The sequence below is a fragment of the Ranitomeya imitator genome, chromosome 7 (genome assembly GCF_032444005.1).
Source record: "Ranitomeya imitator isolate aRanImi1 chromosome 7, aRanImi1.pri, whole genome shotgun sequence".
NCBI lineage: Eukaryota > Metazoa > Chordata > Amphibia > Anura > Dendrobatidae > Ranitomeya > Ranitomeya imitator.
Genome location: NC_091288.1, coordinates 20,803,896 through 20,825,159, shown reverse-complemented (window position 1 = coordinate 20,825,159; position 21,264 = coordinate 20,803,896). Strand labels below are relative to the sequence as shown.

General features: G+C 42.8%; 1 protein-coding gene across 1 annotated transcript in view; it reads left to right on the top strand.

Moving 5' to 3' along the window:
- LRP1B (LDL receptor related protein 1B) overlaps positions 1–21,264 on the top strand; it is a 1,659,362-nt gene that overhangs the window by 985,133 nt on the left and 652,965 nt on the right. Inside the window, exons 19-20 of the mRNA XM_069732880.1 lie at positions 14,297–14,377; positions 15,002–15,169. Coding sequence (XP_069588981.1) covers positions 14,297–14,377; positions 15,002–15,169 — 249 coding nt within the window. The remainder of the gene's footprint in view (positions 1–14,296; positions 14,378–15,001; positions 15,170–21,264) is intronic.

The following is a 21,264-nucleotide window of genomic DNA, read 5'->3' as shown; positions in this document are numbered from 1 at the left end:
ACAAAATTACCCCCTCTTTGAGAATACCCGCCGGCTCAGGAACACCCGGAGAGTCAGGCACAAAACTCCTTGACAGGGCATCAGCCTTCACATTCTTAGAGCCCGGAAGGTACGAAACCACAAAATCAAAACGGGAGAAAAATAACGACCATCGAGCCTGTCTCGGATTCAACCGTTTGGCAGACTCAAGATAAGTCAAATTCTTGTGATCTGTCAAGACCACCACGCGATGCTTGGCTCCCTCGAGCCAATGACGCCACTCCTCGAATGCCGACTTCATGGCCAACAACTCTCGATTACCAACATCATAATAGCGCTCAGCAGGCGAAAACTTTCTAGAAAAGAAAGCACATGGCTTCATCGCCGAGCCATCAGAACTTCTTTGCGACAAAACAGCCCCAGCTCCAATCTCAGAAGCATCAACCTCAACCTGAAACAGGAGCGAAACATCTGGCTGGCACAACACAGGGGCAGAAGAAAAACGACGCTTCAACTCCTGAAAAGCCTCTACAGCTGCAGAAGACCAATTGACCACATCAGCACCCTTCTTGGTCAAATCAGTCAACGGTTTAGCAACACTAGAAAAATTAGCGATGAAGCGCCGATAAAAATTAGCAAAGCCCAGGAACTTTTGCAGGCTCTTCACAGATGTCGGCTGAGTCCAATCGTAAATGGCTTGGACTTTAACAGGGTCCATCTCGATAGTAGAAGGGGAAAAAACGAACCCCAAAAATGAAACTGAACTCCAAAGAGACATTTTGACCCCTTCACAAACAAGGAATTCGTACGAAGGACCTGGAACACCATTCTAACCTGCTTCACATGAGACTCCCAATCATCCGAAAAGACCAAAATATCATCCAAATACACAATCAGGAATTTATCCAGGTACTCTCGGAAGATGTCATGCATAAAGGACTGAAATACTGATGGAGCATTGGAAAGCCCGAATGGCATAACCAGGTACTCAAAATGGCCCTCGGGCGTATTAAATGCTGTTTTCCATTCATCGCCTTGTTTAATACGCACAAGATTATACGCCCCTCGAAGATCTATCTTGGTGAACCAACTCGCCCCTTTAATACGAGCAAACAAATCAGACAGCAACGGCAAAGGATACTGAAATTTGACTGTAATTTTATTGAGAAGGCGGTAATCAATACAAGGTCTCAAAGAACCATCCTTCTTGGCCACAAAAAAGAACCCTGCTCCTAACGGTGATGACGACGGGTGAATATGGCCTTTCTCCAAGGATTCCTTTATATAACTCCGCATAGCGGTGTGTTCTGGCACAGATAAATTAAACAATCGGCCCTTAGGAAACTTACTACCAGGAATCAAATTAATTGCACAATCGCAATCCCTATGAGGAGGTAGGGCACTGGCTTTGGGCTCATCAAATACATCCCGATAATCCGACAAAAACTCTGGAACTTCAGAAGGAGTGGAAGACGAAATAGACAAAAATGGAACATCACCATGTACCCCCTGGCAACCCCAGCTGGACACAGACATAGATTTCCAGTCCAATACTGGATTATGAACCTGTAGCCATGGCAACCCCAAAACGACCACATCATGCAGATTATGCAACACCAGAAAGCGGATATCCTCCTGATGTGCAGGAGCCATGCACATGGTCAATTGGGTCCAGTACTGAGGCTTATTCTTGGCCAAAGGCGTAGCATCAATTCCTCTCAATGGAATAGGATACTGCAAGGGCTCCAAGAAAAAACCACAGCGCCTAGCATACTCCAAGTCCATCAAATTCAGGGCAGCGTCTGAATCCACAAATGCCATAACAGAATAGGATGACAAAGAACAAATCAGAGTAACGGACAATAGAAATTTAGACTGTAACGTACCAATGGTGTCAGACCTAGCGAACCGCTTAGTGCGCTTAGGACAATCGGAGATAGCATGAGTGGAATCACCACAGTAAAAACATAGCCCATTCCGACGTCTGTGTTCTTGCCGTTCAGCTCTGGTCAATGTCCTATCACATTGCATAGGCTCAGGCCCATGCTCAGATAGTACCGCCAAATGGTACATAGCTTTACGCTCACGCAAGCGTCGATCGATCTGAATGGCCAAAGACATAGACTCATTCAGACCAGCAGGCATGGGAAATCCCACCATGACATCCTTAAGGGCTTCAGAGAGACCCTTTCTGAAGATTGCTGCCAGGGCACATTCATTCCACTGAGTGAGCACAGACCACTTTCTAAACTTCTGACAATATATATCCGCTTCATCCTGACCCTGACACAGAGCCAGCAAGATTTTCTCTGCCTGATCCACTGAATTAGGTTCATCATAAAGCAATCCAAGCGCCAGGAAAAACGCATCAACATCACGCAATGCCGGATCTCCTGGCGCAAGGGAAAATGCCCAGTCTTGAGGGTCACCGCGTAACAAAGAAATAATGATCTTTACTTGTTGAACAGGGTCACCTGAGGAGCGAGGTTTCAAGGCAAGAAACAATTTACAATTATTTTTGAAATTCAAGAACTTAGATCTATCACCAAAAAACAAATCAGGAATTGGAATCCTAGGCTCTGACATCGGATTCTGAACCACAAAATCTTGAATTTTTTGTACACTTATAGTGAGATTATCCATCAAAGAGGACAGAGCTTGAATGTCCATGTCTACATCTGTGTTCTGAACCACCCAGATGTAAAGGGGAAAAGAGAGACAGAACACACTGCAAAGAAAAAAAAATGGTCTCAGAACGTCTCTTATCCCTCTATTGAGATGCATTAGTACTTTGGGCCACCTGTACTGTTATGACCTGGTGGTCAGGACAATAATGGACCTGGTGGATAAGAGCACACGGATAGTTACTGATAATATAGGACGAGCTCTGGGATGTGGGAACTCTGCTGACCGCAATCCCTAACCCTATCAAACACACTAGAAATAGCCGTGGATTGCGCCTAATGCTCCCTATGCAACTTGGCACAGCCTAAGAAACTAGCTAGCCCTGAAGATAGAAAAATAAAGGGGTCGAGTTCCTGCCTCTGCACAGGGGGAATCTCGGCCCATCTCCGCTGCTGTCTCCCATTCTTCTCCTGCCGCAGTGGAGCCTGCTCAGCGGAGACGTCGATCCCAGCATCTCGCTCAGTCTGACTCTGTGCTAAGAGTTACTGCTGCGTTTCCTGCTTCTCCCATTGAAGTCAGTGCTGGGCAGCGGCGAGCGGACTCTTCTGGGGCTAAGTCCTGCTTTTCACATTCTGAGCATGCCCAGAGTAAGATCTCTCAGTGGAGATCGAGGGTCACATGATCAGATACTGCAGCTAAGGTCCTTGTAGCTGCTAGGACTAAATCCTGTTTTGCTGTTGTGAATTCTGTGGCAGAGCTCCCTCCTGTGGTCACAAGTGGTACTTCGGCTGATTCTCTCTGTGAGCTTCCGTTGGTGGAGGAGAGTGGTACTGCGGCTTCTGAGCTTCCTTCCTCAGGTGATGTGGTGAAGTCGTTAGGTGCTGATCTATTTAACTCCACCTAGTGCTTTGATCCTGGCTTCCAGTTAATGTTCTAGTATTGGACCTGTTTCCTCCTGGATCGTTCCTGTGGCCTGCTGCTCTGCATAGGTAAGTTCCGCTTTTGCTATTTTGTTTGCTGTTTTTTCTGTCCAGCTTGCTTATTTGTTTTTTCCTTGCTTGCTGGAAGCTCTGGGACGCAGAGGGTGTACCTCCGTGCCGTTAGTTCGGTACGGAGGGTCTTTTTGCCCCCTTTGCGTGGTTGTTTGTAGGGTTTTGTGTTGACCGCAAAGTTACCTTTCCTATCCTCGCTCTGTTCAGAAAGTCGGGCCTCACTTTGCTAAATCTATTTCATCTCTACGTTTGTATTTTCATCTTAACTCACAGTCATTATATGTGGGGGCTGCCTTTTCCTTTGGGGTATTTCTCTGAGGCAAGGTAGGCTTATTTTCTATCTTCAGGCTAGCTAGTTTCTCAGGCTGTGCCGAGTTGCATAGGGAGCGTTAGGCGCAATCCACAGCTGCCTCTAGTGTGGTTGGAGAGGATTAGGGATTGCGGTCAGCAGAGTTCCCACGTCTCAGAGCTCGTTCTATATTTTTGGGTTATTGTCAGGTCACTGTATGTGCTCTGACTTCTATGTCCATTGTGGTACTGAATTACCAGATCATAACATTTGCACACTGAGCATGCCCAGGGCGAGATCTCTCAGTGGAGATCTAGGGTCACATGCTCAGGTGCTGCAGCACTCCATTGGTCCTTCTTTGAAAGGTCCTAAACATGCTGTAACTATTTAAGGCTCGCATGGCCGCACGGCCATGCGCTAGTATCAATTCATATATGTGCTTTGCGCCAGTGTGGTTATGTATGAGTGTGTTCAGTGACCCGGCTGAAATAAGCCCCTAGTATACCGGCACCTCCGGTGAGGAGATTGTATGAGAGTGTTCAGGGACCCGGCTGAAATAAGCCCCTAGAATACCGGCTTCTCCGGTGAGGAGATTGCATGTAGCATAACCACTGACTGCTATCAGCTTGGCAGTAAGCTTGTGCTCCTGTGAGGCTAACAGGGTGCAGTGCTTCCCTTTCACGGCGTGGAGTAGCAGAGCTAGTCTATACCGCCTAACAGTGCCGCCATTCGCTAGCAGCAGGTTCCCCTGCACGGTGGACCCCGGGCTGCGAATGCACCATTTATAATAAAACATCTCTATTTTCTCGGTGCGTTCCGCTAGCCCTAACAAACACAGAGATGAAATAAATTAAGCAAAGTGAGGCCCGACTTACTGAACAGACCGAGGATAGGAAAGGTTACTTTGCGGTCAGCACAAAAACCTACAAAAAGACCACGCAGAGGGCGCAAAAGACCCTCCGCACCGACTCACGGTGCGGAGGCGCTCCCTCTGCGTCCCAGAGCTTCCAGCAAGCAAGACAACAAATTAAATAGCAAGCTGGACAGAAAAATAGCAAACCAAAGAAATACAAGCTGGAACTTAGCTTCTGATGGGAAGACAGGTCACAAGAACGATCCAGGAGTGAACTAGACCAATACTGGAACATTGACAGGTGGCCTGGAGCAAAGATCTAAGTGGAGTTAAATAGAGCAGCCAGTTAACGAATTAACCTCGTCACCTGTGAAAGGAAACTCAGAAACACCCACAGCCACCAGAGAAAGTCCATGAACAGAACCAGCCGAAGTACCATTCATGACCACAGGAGGGAGCCCGACAACAGAATTCACAACAGTGGACACTGAGTAAAGCTGTGATCAGAATAAATGGGAAGGAGGGGAGTCGAAAAATGTAAGGTGTAACCCATATTTGGTTTCTTTCACATGAATTTCCTATCACTTTATTTCCATATGTTTTCTTTCAGCATTTTGCTGCCTTCATTCTGAATCTATAATGTGCACATTGCAAAAACTACAATGAAAACCATTGCGTGAGCAGATGTGTCCAAACTTTTGACCAGTGCTATATTCTCACTCATTTACTCCCTGATATTCCAGTTCGACATTTCTGTACTTTCCCCCGGTCTCCTACTTACATGAGTGTTACAGTGGACACCTGTATGCTTTATGTGACCTCTGCAGTCAATCACTGGCCTGGCCTTTACATGGTTCAAGACCAATGAGAAGAGTGACTAGCTGCAGTGGTCAGGTGGGGTTTTTTAGGAGGTTACCTTTGCAGCCATGTAAACAGAAGACCTGTACAATCCAGAGGTGCGGACTATGATTTTTTGTTATCACTATTGAAAGTTTTTAAAAGTTTTCAAGTTACATAAAAAACCCTGTAAGGATAACCCACCAAAATAAAATTTAAGGCAAACCCTAAACTAAAGCCTTGACGGTACACAGTCACTTATTCGGTTGGAGTTGAGCCACTGTGATGATTTTACACCAGTAGCCATATATTATATTGCAATGAATGGAGTCTGTCATGGTGCCTTTGACTTCAACATATATCTCAAATTCTCTTAAATTCAGTTTCAGGATGCAATTGGAAAGATTAGTTTTGCAGCATTAAATTCTGGATATATAGTAATATGCTAAAAAAATCTAAAAGAACATCCTATTTGTGGTGTAAATATTGCACTATGATGAGAAGACGACTTTCGCCACGCGTAAAATATGACTGGCACATATTGTAGCAGGACATGCGCTCCGCTATTCCCCTCACTGCAACCTCTCCTGCAAAGTATTATTTAAATTATTAAGAAACATGAAGCTGTTCACGGGATATAAAATATCTTTGGGGTGTTTTAGATTAAAGATTTAAAGTGTCTGGATAATGTCGGGGAATGTCAACCAGGACAGGGGGAATTACCGCTACGGATGAAAGGAGAAAACACAAGGGTTGGTTAGATGTGCAGGATGGTTTCCTTACATGCGGTGACATCAACCATAAAATAATAAAGTCCTACTGGAGACAACTAATAGCACAAGGTCAAGAGGTAGGAAGCGAAAAGTGTATCACAGCTGTAAAGATATCACCGGTCACGCATACGGAAATAATGAAATAAAATAAACAAAAGCATAAAAAACAATACCTAATAACATTAATTAAAAAAAACAGCAATACTACTACCAATGTTATTCATTATGATAAAAAATTGCTACTGCATTATTATTATTTTAATTATTCTTGTTATTGCTACTATTAGGCTAGGGATACTTTGTGGTTTTGTTTTCTTTCACATGCTGACCACTGCTTTTTTTTTTCAATTGGAAAATCAACCAGTGATTTTAATGCAATTATTGAACATGCAATTGTCATGGTGGAGGTCTTTTCTTTAGCAGCTAATTCATTTTACATATCATATGTCTGAATTCCCCCAAAGCCCTTAGGTACATGTACACTCAACTCTTCCAACAAAGAATGCATTTTCAATGGGTATCATTGCCGGGTTGCTTTAGTGTCAACTTACCTCCTGTGCAAAAACAAACAAACAAAAAAAGGAGAAGGCATGCTAAAAGTAGTCAATCAATGGTCATTTTAAGGGTCACAATCATCTCATGTAAACCTAGCACTAGTTCTACATTCGGGACTGAGATTTTAAGGATCTGATTGCTCAAAACCTCCACTGATCTATTCATTATCACTACAGGTTGGCGGACATTTGGATGTTCGGGTCCGGCGGTTTTTGGCCGAACAGTTACAAAAGTTTGTAAAAGAACAGTACTCGGACCAGAACCTGAACCCAGACCCCATTCACTTGCATGGCAGCATGGCAAACACCTCTTCTGATTGGCAGTGAAATCATCCCCACCGGTCAGAGAACTGCGGTTCCCACACTGTCAAAGACAGCTGCAATCACAGCTGCCGACTCACGCTGTCTTTTCACAGCGTAAGAACCGCGGTTCTCTGACCGGCGGGGATGATTTCAGAAGCAGTGTATGCTGCGCTGCCATGCACACGACAGCGCGACAAACACCCGGTGTTCGGGCAGCCGAACCCGAACAGTAACAAGGACCCTGGTGAAGTTTGTTTTCGATGTCTGTGCCCGAACAGTGGATGTTCGGTATGAACGCCAAACTTTACTGTTTGGGTTTGCCCATCTCTAATTATCACTAGTGAGCAGAGAGTGAGCGAGCTTGAATAAGATGTTCTCCCAGCACACTTGTGTGATAATAGAGTGTCTCGAATACTATGTTTGAGTCTCCGCAGCTTCATCTCTCTTGGCTGTTCAACAGACACAACACATGCAATTCCTTCAAGTGTTGTGGCTGTCTAACAGCCACGAGACATGGAGCCACGGTGACTCAAACATAGTATTCCAGCAAGCCGAAGACGCTCGGTTAGCACACGAGCATGCTTGGATAATACGTTCGCTCATCTCTAATTATCACATATCTCCTATCTTCTGAAGAACCATTTAAGACCCTTCAAGCCGATCACTGATACAAATATCTGCTTCTTTAAATGTGTCTTTAGTTTATCACTTAGCATTCATCTATGTAATTTTGCATAGGACTGCAGATAATATTACCGCATTATCTTATCTCGTTTAGGATAACACTCTTGTCATTGATACATTTGCTTTATCCCTATCAGACTTTCCCTAGATGCCACCAACATGTGTAGTGACCTATCCGGGTCAAACATAAGTCCGTACTCTCGCTGGGAGCATCAGTAATAATTGCTAGGTTTGATCCTGAGCAGTTTCCGTTGCTTGCGCCTCCAGTGGGTCAGCGTTCCCTGCTAGGAACTAGAGCAAAGTGCCGGAGAGAGACATTTCCTTTGGGACAAATGAGGCTGTAAGGAAACGTGCTAAGTATAACAGGTCACAGCGTGCACAGAGATCGCCATTGTGCCGTGCGCTGACATATTACATGTTGCCTAATGTCTAAACTTTTCAGATAATTCTCTGATATGGCAGAGCTTATATCACATATTTATCTAGATAAACACATCTTCGATTCTCAATTTTCCTTTCCCTTACTCTGCAGGAGTGGACATTTAGCCTGTGCAGACTGTTCTGCAGCAGATTTGTTTTGCACGATTAGTTCTTTAAATGGAATATGTCACCAGATTTTTGCCATCTAATCAGGGGATGAGACTCTGATTCCAGCGATGTGTCATATACTGGGCTGCTTGCTGTAGTTTTGATAAAATAATTGTTTTATCAGCAGGATATTATCACTAGAGAACCAGTTGTTTTGTAACACATAGTTATCCTTACTCCTAAGCTTTGTATTACCCCACCCTCACCATTGATTGGTAGCTTTCTGCCTATGCACAACTACTAAGCTTAGTTGCAGTAAAGCCCATAAGTAAATAAAAATGTGGTTGTAACAATATACATACTGTGACAAAACACTCTGGGATCGCCTTTGCTGGGGTCAAAGGTCACGTGGTTTGTGCATTGAATCTGAGGCGTACAGCAGGTTTCTGAGCAGGCTGACCTCAGGTCAGATTTATTAACGTGAAAGCAACACAAAAAACAAAACATAAAAATAAATCCTAGCCTGTCCGGCACTAACTAAACAAATACGTTGCTATCTCAACAACTGGGGGGGCTTCTCCCACCCAGCTAACATCACACAGATCTTGAGCAGAGCTCTTCACTCACGTTTGTCTCACACAGGCAGGCAATCTGTGTGCCCCAGGCAGACACTGGAATCACCCAGCTGGTCATCTTTTATTCCTGCAACCATTAACCCATTAGCACCCTGAAGATACTGAGTGGCCTAATTCACACAGGACAAACACCTGGACGAGATATACCTGCCTCCAACTACCACACCAGCATGAGTCTTACAATACCCTTTAACCTTTGAAGGACCCTAACATTTTTCTTTCCCACATGGTGTTAGAAAAAAAAACATATGTGATTGCCGGTGGTCAGAGTTGAGGAATACCAGAGTTGGTTTTTGAGCATACTGGCAGTTGTGCCATTTAAATGCTGCTATCAGCGATTTATTGCAGCATAAAAATGATTAACTGCAGTGATCAGAGCTGGTTCCGGTCGCTGCTGTTATCGGCAGGTGCTGGTTTTGCAACACAGCTGGCATCTGATGGTTTTAACGGGTGCAGCTCTTGTACCCGCTTCATACAGGTATTATATGTTTAGTTTGATGGCCAAACGCCATACATTTTAACCCAACTGAATGGGAATCAATTCTTTTGAAATGGGCGATGAGCTGTAATACAAAGAAAACTTGATATAGACGTTCTCCCATCAGGGAAAGATGTGTCAACATTCAGCAAAACTCTGCCGTATCTCTCCTCTCAATAGATGTAACTATGAAGTGATGAAAATGATGACTGATCATCCGGCTGAATCCATAGGCTTTGTTCACAACCAATACAATACCATCTGGAGTTTCTCACCCGCTTTAGAAAACAGACGTAGATCTGAAGATGAAGTCAAAGGAATAGAAGAAAGCATCCGTCATGTCATCACATACTGTAAAGAGAGTTAGAGTCACCTTTCAGACAATTCCCACGTTGTAACACCCACGCGAGGATGAGATTTTTACTTCTGTTCGTCAACGTTTTGCAAGTTTAAGAAATTCAGATCAACAAATGTTTTAGGAAGAAAATCAAAATCCTGCAAATAACACATGAGTTATATAAAAATATAGATAATAGTGCAGGAACCATAGCATGAGTCCAGCACTCCAAGTAATATTACATTAATGGCGTACGTCGTACCCACTTCATAGACATACGCACAAATACTATTCGACAGGTCGCGGCAATTAATGAAGACATGAATTCCACTATTGCTACACACAGATTCCAGAGAATTGATGTCTTGGATAGACACATAGAAATTTAAGTCACTAGAGGTAAAGGAGTTGTCCGGTCTAAAATGATAAGTCTGCAGGCGCTCTGTGTGACTACAGACTTATGAATCCCCCTAGTTAATGCACTGTGCTCTGCGAGAATTCGCTGGTTTTGGCGGTGATATTTGCGTTATGCATGCTCCCAGCCAGATCCCGTCTAGTGGGTGAAGCATCGCTCAATAAAATTGTATGGAGCGACGCTGCACCCAGTGGACGGACCCTGCCCTGGAATATGCATATAGCATACACCACCGCCATTCCCGGCTCAGAAACCGGCAAATCCTTGCAGCGCACAGAGCATGGACTGGGGAGGGTTCATACAGTATATCTGCAGTCACACAGAGAGACTGCTGACTTTTCATTTTAGACCTTACAATCCCTTTTATGTGCGTTCACACTGATCGATAATTTTTCACTTTCTAATGTTAACGGCCCATCCTTCACGATAATCGTATAAAGTGAATGGCTCTAGCAATGTGTCCAAGAAGCGCTCGTTCATCATGAATTAAATTGTTTGCGCAAGCCAAAAAGTTCACCTTTCCAAAATTTGTAAAATATAGATTTTTTTTTTTTGCTCTTTTAATAATTAGGGAGGAGGGGAAAGCAAGTTCTGAATAAGTATGACTTTCAGTGGTTGGTCGATTGTGTTACGAGGTAATTGTTTGGTAGCAATTAAAGCACCGGAATCAGAACATATTTGTGTCATATTGTTCATCGTTCTTGTGGCAAATACCGCTGTTCATATAAAATTGTGAAATTGATGATTGAACATTTTATTGATAATTTGATTACGATTTCTTAGTCCGTTATCAATTAAACTTTTTGTGCAATATTTTATGCTGCTCCTTCAGGTTTACGTGACAGATAAATGTGCAGGCTGAAATATTCTAAAATACAATATCTTTGCAAAACTTTTCACTCTTCCTTTTTTAAAACTAAGTCACAACCCCTTCCCAACCCTGTCCTATTTGTACCCACAATATCCCTTCATGCCCCATTCTGTATTTGCCCACCTGTACACCTTATGATGCCCCCAAGTGTAATACATGCAATCCGTACAGTCCATTCCTCCAGGTTTGACACCCCCACTGTGCCACTCACACAAATTATGATGCCCCAACAATGACCCTCACACATTAAAAAGATCTCACCGTGTATTATGCCCCATTATAATGCCCTACAGCCATCCCAAACATGATGCTGCAGTGCCCTTATTTCGCAGTACAATGTCCCCACAGTGCCCTCACACAGTATAATGCCCGTACAGCTTGCCTGACTTAGTACAATGCTTCTTCGGTGCCCCAACACATTATTTGACCACACAGATCTCCTCCTACAAACATTACGCTTCCCACCATAGAGTACGATGCTCCTCCACCCTCTGCCAATGTTATTGCACTGGAGAAATAAAAATAATAAAAAAAAATTATACATACAGCTCCACAATGAGAAGCTGTTGTCTGTGCCAAAGGAGACGCAGCCCAATGTCGTTATTGGTGCACAATCTGATTGGTGAATTTCATGGTTCTGTGCTTTACTTTACAACTGTGTCTTTGTCCTGAGGATGCAGCTACCGCTACGATCATATCACTGCCATTCTGTGACAGCTTTCCAATTCCAGGAATATCCCTGTAGGACCTGGGATGGTTGATGTTTTTAAAACATATTTTAAGTCAATTTTGGCTGCTGATTACGAATACGAACTCCGTTTTTGGCTATCACATCAGGATTTCGAGATATTTTCAATTTTTGATGAAAATTACTCCTAATGTTTTATGATAAAAACACATGATTTTCGGTACTGCATTTTGTATATTTTTAATCAAGGAATAACAAAGATTACAAAGTCTACGTACAGCAAATCAAATATGCTTACAGAATTAAACTACAAAATATAAAAACACATATATATGGCACATAGATGAATGACAAATGACAGTTATTAGAACTTTCTTTTCTTGGCTGATCTGTGATGTACGGCTTCTGGGTTATCTCTCATCAAGCTCCAGCAATAGTCGCCATCATATGTGAGTCCCACCGGCCTTGATACCGTTCTTCCATTGTTTTAATGTCCTGATGAAAACGCTCCCCTTGTTCCTCGCTCACATCCCCAAGGTTCTCTGTGTAAATAGTGAATCTTGATCCTCATTCTACATCCAAGATTTCGTAGACTCATTAGTAGCTCTTCCACAATCTCTTCATAGTTGTCCGCTTTCTTATTCCCTGGAAAATTCTGCACCACATTACAAAATGCATTCCAAGCTCTTTCTTCTGTCTCATTCATTGATGTGATAACTAGTGTTGAGCATTCCGATAACGCAAGTATCGGGTATCGGCCGATACTTGCGGAATCGGAATTCCGATACCGAGATCCGATACTTTTGTGGTATCGGGTATCGGTATCGGATCCATAGGGATGTGTAAAATAAAGAATTAAAATAAAAAATATTTGTATATTAACCTCTCCGGCGGCCCCTGGACATCACGCTGGTAACCGGCCGGCTTCTGTCTTTAAAATGAGCGCCTTTAGGACCTGAAAATGACGTCGCGGCTTCTGATTGGTCGCGTGCCGCCCATGTGACCGCCACGCGACCAATCATAAGCCGCGACGTCATTCTCATTCACTAAAATCCTAATTCTAGGAATTAAGGACCTGCGAATGACGTCGCGGCTTCTGATTGGTCGCGTGGCGGTCACATGAGCGGCACGCGACCAATCAGAAGCCGCGACGTCATTCGCAGGTCCTAAAGGCGCTCATTTTAAACAAAGAAGCCGGCCGCTTACCAGCGTGATGTCCAGGGGCCGCCGGAGAGGTGAGCATATCAATATTTTTTATTTTAATTCTTTATTTTACACCTCACTATGGATCCCAGGGCCTGAAGGAGAGTTTCCTCTCCTTCAGACCCTGGGAACCATCAGGATACATTCCGATACTTGATGTCCCATTGACTTGTATTGGTATCGGATATCGGTATCGGCGATATCCGATATTTTTCGGGTATCGGCCGATACTATCCGATACCGATACTTTCAAGTATCGGACGGTATCGCTCAACACTAGTGATAACATTTGGGTCTCTCATAAGTGTTCTTATTTGAGGTCCATCAAATATTCCAGCCTTTTTCTTCTCTTCACTAAGACCAGGAAAAGTTGAACATATATAGTTAAAGCATTCTCCACTGTGATTGAGAGCTTTGACGAAGTGCTTCATCAATCCAAGTTTTATGTGTAAGGGAGGAAAGACAATGTCCTTCCTATCCACTAGAGGATCATGGATGACATTCTTATCGCCAGATGCCAAACTCTGTCGCTGAGGCCATTTAGTTTTCACCCAATGCTCTGCTGTAGCTCTGCTGTTCCAGTAGCACAGAAAACAAGAGTGTTATCATAACAAATGGGAATTATGCATGTTCAAAGAAAACAAAGATATTCTCACATTTATTGGGAGACTAAATGAAAACTAAATTTACCTTAGTGATCCGTATAAACCGGCACTTTTCATACACTACTTATATTTATCATGGAATTCATGAAAATGGGCTATATACCTATAGCGCAAAAACGGGATGTGATAGAGAAATTATAAGATCATATTTGAATTCAGCACCCTCAAATTAGTCTAAAAGTGTTCTTAAAGTCCATGCCAGAATTTTTTTTTTCTAGACCAGTGTAATAGATTGAATAGTAGATAGATAATAGATAGATAGTTAGATAGATAATAGATAGATAGATAGTAGAATAGTAGATAGATAATAGATAGATAGTTAGATAGATAATAGATAGATAGATAGATAGATAGATAGATAGATAGATAGATAGATAGTAGAATAGTAGATAGATAATAGAAAAATAGAAAGAAATATATGAATCCAAAAATGGATATATGCATTTATTTCTGTATTTATCTCTATATCTATCTATAGATAGATGATGGATGCACTGTATGTTATATAGTTATTTTATGAGACAAGTTATTATCACTATATTTTCCCTTTTTTTATTTATTGATGAATATCTCATCTTTTCACACAGAACTTCAGACTTGTGATCCGGTGACACAATTTGTTTGTGGAAATGGACGATGTGTCAGTCACAAATGGCTCTGTGACACAGGCAAGTCCACTCACTTTTCTTCTATCTCCCTACCTATAAATGTATTATCTATCTATTATCTATCATCTATCTATCTATCTATTATCTATCTATCTATCTATTATCTACTTATTATCTATCTATCATCTATCTATTATCTATCGATCTATTATCTATCTATCTATCTATCTATCATCTATCATCTATCATCTATCTATTATCTATCTATCTATCTATCTATCTATCGATCTATCTATCTATCTATAATCTATCATCTATCTATTATCCATTATCTATCTATCTATCTATCTATCTATCTATCTATCTATTTATTTATCTATCTATCTATTATCTATCTATCATCTATAATCTATCATCTATCTATTATCGATCTATCTATTATCTATCTATCTATCTATCTATCTATCTATCTATCTATCTATCTATTATCTATCTATAATTATCTATCTATTTATCTATCTATTTACCTATTATTTATCTATCTATTATCTATTCTGCTTCCTAATCATCTATCTATATTTCTTATTATCTATCCATGTAGTCAGTTTATCATTGCCCCTACTCATTTTTCATCTGAATACATTTTGAACTAATGAATGACCCATATTTTGCCCTTGTGTTCAGATGATGACTGCGGGGATGGCAGTGATGAGCTGGGGTGCTCGGTCTCGTGCTCGGACAGGCAGTTTCGATGTTCTAGTGACCGCTGTATTCCAGCGCACTGGGTATGTGATGGAGATAATGATTGTGAAGATTCCGGTGATGAGACACATCCCAACTGCTCCAAAGCAGGTTTGTTTCTTCAGAGAATTCTAATATTTTGCTTTTAATGTATTTTTGTCATGAAACATATTGTAACCACAGTTTGTCTCCCGCTGGATTGTAAGCCACCACACAGCAGAATCGACCACTGTGCTCTGATCATTGCTGTTTTATATGTTCCCCTTTGATAAGTTTAGGAATATGTATGATAAAAAAAGATATCTGTGAACCAAGCTGGATGTATGAAGTGACGCACGGTTGTATTTTGTGGCCATCATTCTTTTGATCTGATTACAATGGGTAACTGGTTCTTGAACTATTTCCCGATCTTGACAATGTACCTGTCATATGAGGATCTCAATGACAAAGTCTTCTGAGTGGACAGGTCACTGCCTCCAACAAGATCATAACACACGTCTCCTTCTGCTGCCATTATTCCTATCACCTAATTACTTGTCAATCTGTGCTGAAGTCACAACACTTTATATTTAATCCCATCCTTATTAGCATCATCACAGGAGAAGACAAGTCACTGCCTGCAGCAAAATCTTCTCATGCTGCTATCTCCATTGATAAGATCTCAATACCTATTATTGCATTCACATACCTGTATGAGTCCCTGCCTTTCACAAAGACGGGGTGCTCCTGTTTATTTGTCCGCAAAATTAAAATTGAAACTCTGCACTTATTAATATAACCCTGTGATAGGTCACAGAAGGAAGGAAAGAGAAGGGAAAGGAGGAAGGAGGGAAAGAAGGAAGGGAGGAGGGAAAGAAGGGAGGGAGGAAGGAAGGAAGGAAGGGAGGGAGGGAGGGAGGAAGGAAGGAAGGAAGGGAGGAAGGAAGGGAGGGGGAGTAAAGGAAGGGAGGAAGGAAGGAAGGGAGGAAGGAATGAAAGAAGGAAGGGAAGGAGGAAGGGAGGGAGGAAGGAAGGAAGGGAGGAAGGGAGGGAGGAATGAAGGAAGGAAGGAAGGAAGGGAGGGAGGGAGGGAGGAAGGAAGGAAGGAAGGGACGAAGGAAGGAAGGGAGGGAGGAATGAAGGGAGGGAGGGAGGAAGGAAGGGAGGAATGAAGGGAGGGAGGGAGGGAGGAAGGAAGGAAGGGAGGGAGGAAGGAAGGAAGGGAGGAAGGAAGGAAGGAAGGAAGGGAGGAAGGGAGGGAGGAAAGAAGGAAGGAAGGGAGGAAGGGAGGGAGGAAGGGAGGGAGGGAGGAAGGAAGGAAGGGAGGGAGGAAGGAAGGAAGGGAGGAAGGGAGGAAGGAAGGAAGGAAGGAAGGGAGGAAGGGAGGGAGGAAGGGAGGGAGGAAGGAAGGAATGGAGGGAGGAAGGAAAGAAGGAAGGAAGGGAGGGAGGGAGGAAGGGAGGTAGGGAGGAATGGAGGAAGGAGGAAGGGAATGAGGAAGGAGGAAGGGGGAGGAAGGAAGGAAAGAAGGAAGGAAGAAAGAAAGGGAGGGAGGGAGGGAGGAAAGAAGGAAGAAAGGAAGGGAGGGAAGAAGGGAGGGAGGAAGGGAAGGGAAGGAAAGAAAAGGAAAAAAGGGAGGAGAGGGAATTAAGGGAAGGGAAGGAACAGCGGGTAGGGAAGGAATAGAAAAGAATAGAAAGAAGTTCAGTAAAAAGGATGAACTGAAGGAAGAAAGAGTTTAAAGAGTGATTTGGGGATGGAGGGAAAAGATAAAGCAAATTTAAGAAGGGCGAGTAGGAAAAGAAAGAAAGGAAAAAAAAGAAGGAAAAGTGAGAAATAAAGAGGAAAAGAAATTAAGACAAAGTAAGATTGAAAATAAAGGAAGAAGGAAAAGAGAGAAATAAGAAAAAAGGAATAGAAAATGAAAGAACAAACTAAAGAAAAATGAAAGAAACAAATAGAGAACGAAGGAAATAACAGAATAAGGGAGTGAAGGAGGGAAGAAAGGAAGATAAGAAGCAAGTTCAGAAAGTAGGAGTGTGGGAAAGGAAAAATGGTAAGTGATTAAAAGAAGTCGTTTGGAATAAACACAGGAAGGAAGGATGGGTATATGGAAGGGGGAAGCATGATAAAAGTAAGAAGGAAAGCTATATATATCAAAATGACAAAAGTTATTCTGATAAATTTCAATACAACAGATTGATAATTATATGGTGCAGAGGTAAAATTCATGTAGATGTCCACAACTGATATTTTTATAGTATCGGCTGCATGGCTGCTGTGTAGCTTTGTGCTAGATTCCAGTGCATCTCTTTAACTATACCTTTAACTATAAAATTATGAACACAGAGTAAATTTTAATTCTAATTAACAGACAGTAATTGTTAAGGTCTCACCTGATAAGGTGGATTGCCTACGCCATAGGTCAGGGTGGGGTGAGCAGCACAGACTGAAGTCAATGATACAACAGAGTTGGACTTGAGGGACAGCACAAAAAACAGCAAGGACCAGTTCAACTAGTTTTACAGGATTGCAGACGACAAACAAAGCAGGAAGCACTAGGTAATGCAGAGACAAACGTGCTGACTGCACTAGAACTGCAAAATAGAGTATGCAGCAGTGTCGGTGTAGGTGAGATAAATTAGTTATCAGGAACTTGACACGGCTGAGTTGAAGATGCGGCAACACAAAAATAACTGACAAGAAATCTGAAGAGAAGTACGGCAACACTCACCGGTCCAGTGTGGTGCAACAATCTTTATTCAAGTCTTTAAAACGCCATCACATAGACGGCCCGGGACAGTGGAACAAGGGAGGAGGTGAGCAGGATGTGACGATGGCCGTTTCGCGCCTACGTCAGTGACCCGTTGAAGCGCTGACGTAGGCGCGAAACGGCCGTTGTCACATCCTGCTCACCTCCTCCCTTGTTCCACTGTCCCGGGCCGTCTATGTGATGGCGTTTTAAAGGCTTGAATAAAGATTGTTGCACCACACTGGATCGGTGAGTGTTGCCGTACTTCTCTTCAGATTTCTTGTTGGATCATACCTGCTTTCCGCACGAGCACCTCTACTGGGATGTCAGGCTCATGCCTGGAGGCATTGTTGTCAGCACACTGATCTCACAGCAGCTGTGCGGTCAAACTTTCTTCTTTGTTTGTTTTGGATACAAAAATAACTGAGACTAGTTAATTATTAGGTAACTAAACACAGCACAGTAGTAGATGCAGTGATACCAGAGTAGGAAATATTAGTTTGCCATTATTTACCTTGTTAATATCAAAGTTGTAAATGTGAAGGTCACCAGCATTAGCTGAGATAAGGTCTGCAAAAGGTTTGTAGCTATGAACAGCAGCAATATTAGCTAAGATGATGTAAGGGTTGGCGGAATGCACTGAGTATAAATATATGTAATAATAGGTGCGTTCACAACCCGGGGTCCACCGTGCAAGAGAGAAACCTGCTGTTAGCAATTGGTGCGCTATATGGCGGTATTAGCAAACTCTATTACTTCACAGAATTGCTAGTATATGGAAACGCTGTGCCCTGTTAACCTCACAGAGGAACACAGCTATCAAACAGAGCAAAACTGTGGTCATGTAGTCAGCATAGCACACAAACAACTCCTCACCGGAGGTGCCGGTATTCTAGGGGCTTATTTCAGCAAAGACCTGAATCCAAACACACAAAAATGCTCACCGGAGGTGCTGGTATTCTAGGGGCTTATTTCAGCAAAGACCTGAATCCAAATACACAAAAATGCTCACCAGAGGAGCCGGTATTCTAGGGGCTTATTTCAGCCAACCCTGACCTCATGCAAACATGACCACAGAGTAGCAGGGCTCAAACCGTAGGTTGATACTAGCGCATGGCCATGCAAACCTTTTATAGCTGTAGCAGACAAGGACCTTCCTGATGGTCCAATAGGAGCTGCTACAGGACCTGAGCATGTGACCCTAGACCTCCAATGGGAGGTCATCCCGTGAGCATGCTCAGTATGGGAAAAGTGGGGCGTAGTCCCAGAAAGACCTGCTCGCTGCTGAACATTGCTAGCTATAATGACAGAGCCTGGAAGGGCAGTAGAAACCAGTTGTCCAGTATCAGCCTGGAGCAGAATGGGAGACCGCAGCAGACATAGTTCGAGATTCTCCCTGTGCAGCGGCGGGAACTCGACACCTAACAGATGAGTTTGTTAATGAGTACCTAGTTTCAGCATAGTTGTAGATAGGAGCAGAATCAGTATTAGCACGATTAAGCTCGGCAGTGGAAGCTTGTGGCAGGGCAACAGATAATCAAGAACCTGATGAGAACAGAACAAAGTGGAAATGTGGCTTGACTCTTGTAAACCAGGTTTTAATAGAGTGTATTGCTACCTCAATACTCAGGCTGCACATAGCTGCCAGAGCTGGCGCTAATAAGACTTGGAAAATTACAACAGAGGTGCTTTCCAGGTCAACACAAAGACATGATGCAGGCTAGGACAGAGGAAGCCAACCACAGGAGAAGAGAGGAATGGCCAGTGCTGGAGCTAGGACAGGTAAGCAATAGTGATGAGCGAGTGTACTCATTGCTCGAGTTTTCCCGAGAACGCTCGGGTGATCTCTGAGTATTTGTTAGTGTTCCAAGATTTAGTTTTCCTTGCCACAGCGGAATGATTTACAGCTACTAGCCATCCTGAGTACATGTGGGGGTTGCTTGGTTGCTATGGAATCCACACATGTAATCAAGCTTGCTATTAGCTGTAAATTAGGGTTGAGCGAAACGGATCGGACAATTTCAAAAGTTGACGACTTTTGGCAAAGTCGGGTTTCATGAAACCCGACCCGATCCTAGTGTGGGATCGGCCATGCGGTCGGCGATCTTCGCACCAAAGTCGGGTTTCATTTTTATATATATATGTCATTGAGACATATATATATATATATATATATATATATATATTTATATTTACTTCAGCGCGATATAGCAGAAAAGACGGTAATTCAATTGCCGGCTTTTAAGTTCTCCTTCCTAAACCCGACATGATATAAGACATGGTTTACATACAGTAAACCACCTCATATTCCCATTTTTTTTTTATATTACACACTACTAATGTTAGTAAATTTAAGGGTTAAATCGCAGAAAAAATTGGCGTGGGCTCCCGCGCAATTTTCTCTGCCAGAATGGTAAAGCCAGTGACTGAGGGCAGATATTAATAGCCTAGAGAGGGTCCACGGTTATTGGCCCCCCCTGGCTGAAAACATCTGCCCCCAGCCACCCCAGAAAAGGCACATCTTGAAGATGCGCCTATTCTGGCACTTGGCCACTCTCTTCCCACTCCCGTGTAGCGGTGAGATATGGGGTAATGAAGGGTTAATGTCACCTTGCTATTGTTAGGTGACATTAAGCCAGATTAATAATGGAGAGGCATCAATTATGACACCTATCCATTATTAATCCGTGGACCCTCTCTAGGCTATTAATTTCTGCCCTCAGTCACTGGCTTTACCATTCTGGACGAGAAAATTGCGCGGGAGCCCACGCTAATTTTTTCCGCGATTTAACCCTTAAATTTAATAGCTACAGCACCCAAATTTTCACATACACACTACTAACATTAGTAGTGTGTAATATGCAAAAAAAATGGGAATATGACATGGTTTACTGTAGGTAAACCATGTCTCATATCATATCGGGTTTAGGAAGGAGATAGCAAAAGCCGGCAATTGAATTACCGGCTTTTCTGCTATATTGCGCTGAAGTAAATATAAATATATGGAGAGAGAGAGAGATTTCCCATTAACTTGCATTGGGTTTTGTGTTTTGGTCGATCCCCGACCCCGACTTTTCGCAATAATTGGCCGATTTCACTCGACTCGACTTTTGAGAAAGTCGGGTTTCGAGAAACCCGACTCGACCTTAAAAAAGTAAAAGTCGCTCAACCCTACTGTAAATCATTCAGCTGGCACGATGAAAACTAAATCTCCGAGCTGTCATAAATACTCGGAGATCACCCAAGCGTGCTCAGGAAAACCCGAGCAACGAGTATATTCGCTCATCACTAGTAAGCAATAAAAATCATGTCATCCACATGTGTCTGCTGTATATTATTTACATTCTATGCCCCAGAACATTACAGTAAATCAACGCTCTGCTGGACATAAAAATCCATTCATAAAATTCTACAGTATTGCATATCAAAGTTCATGGTATTTTCCTGAGTCTCAGACACATAAAATTTTAGAGGA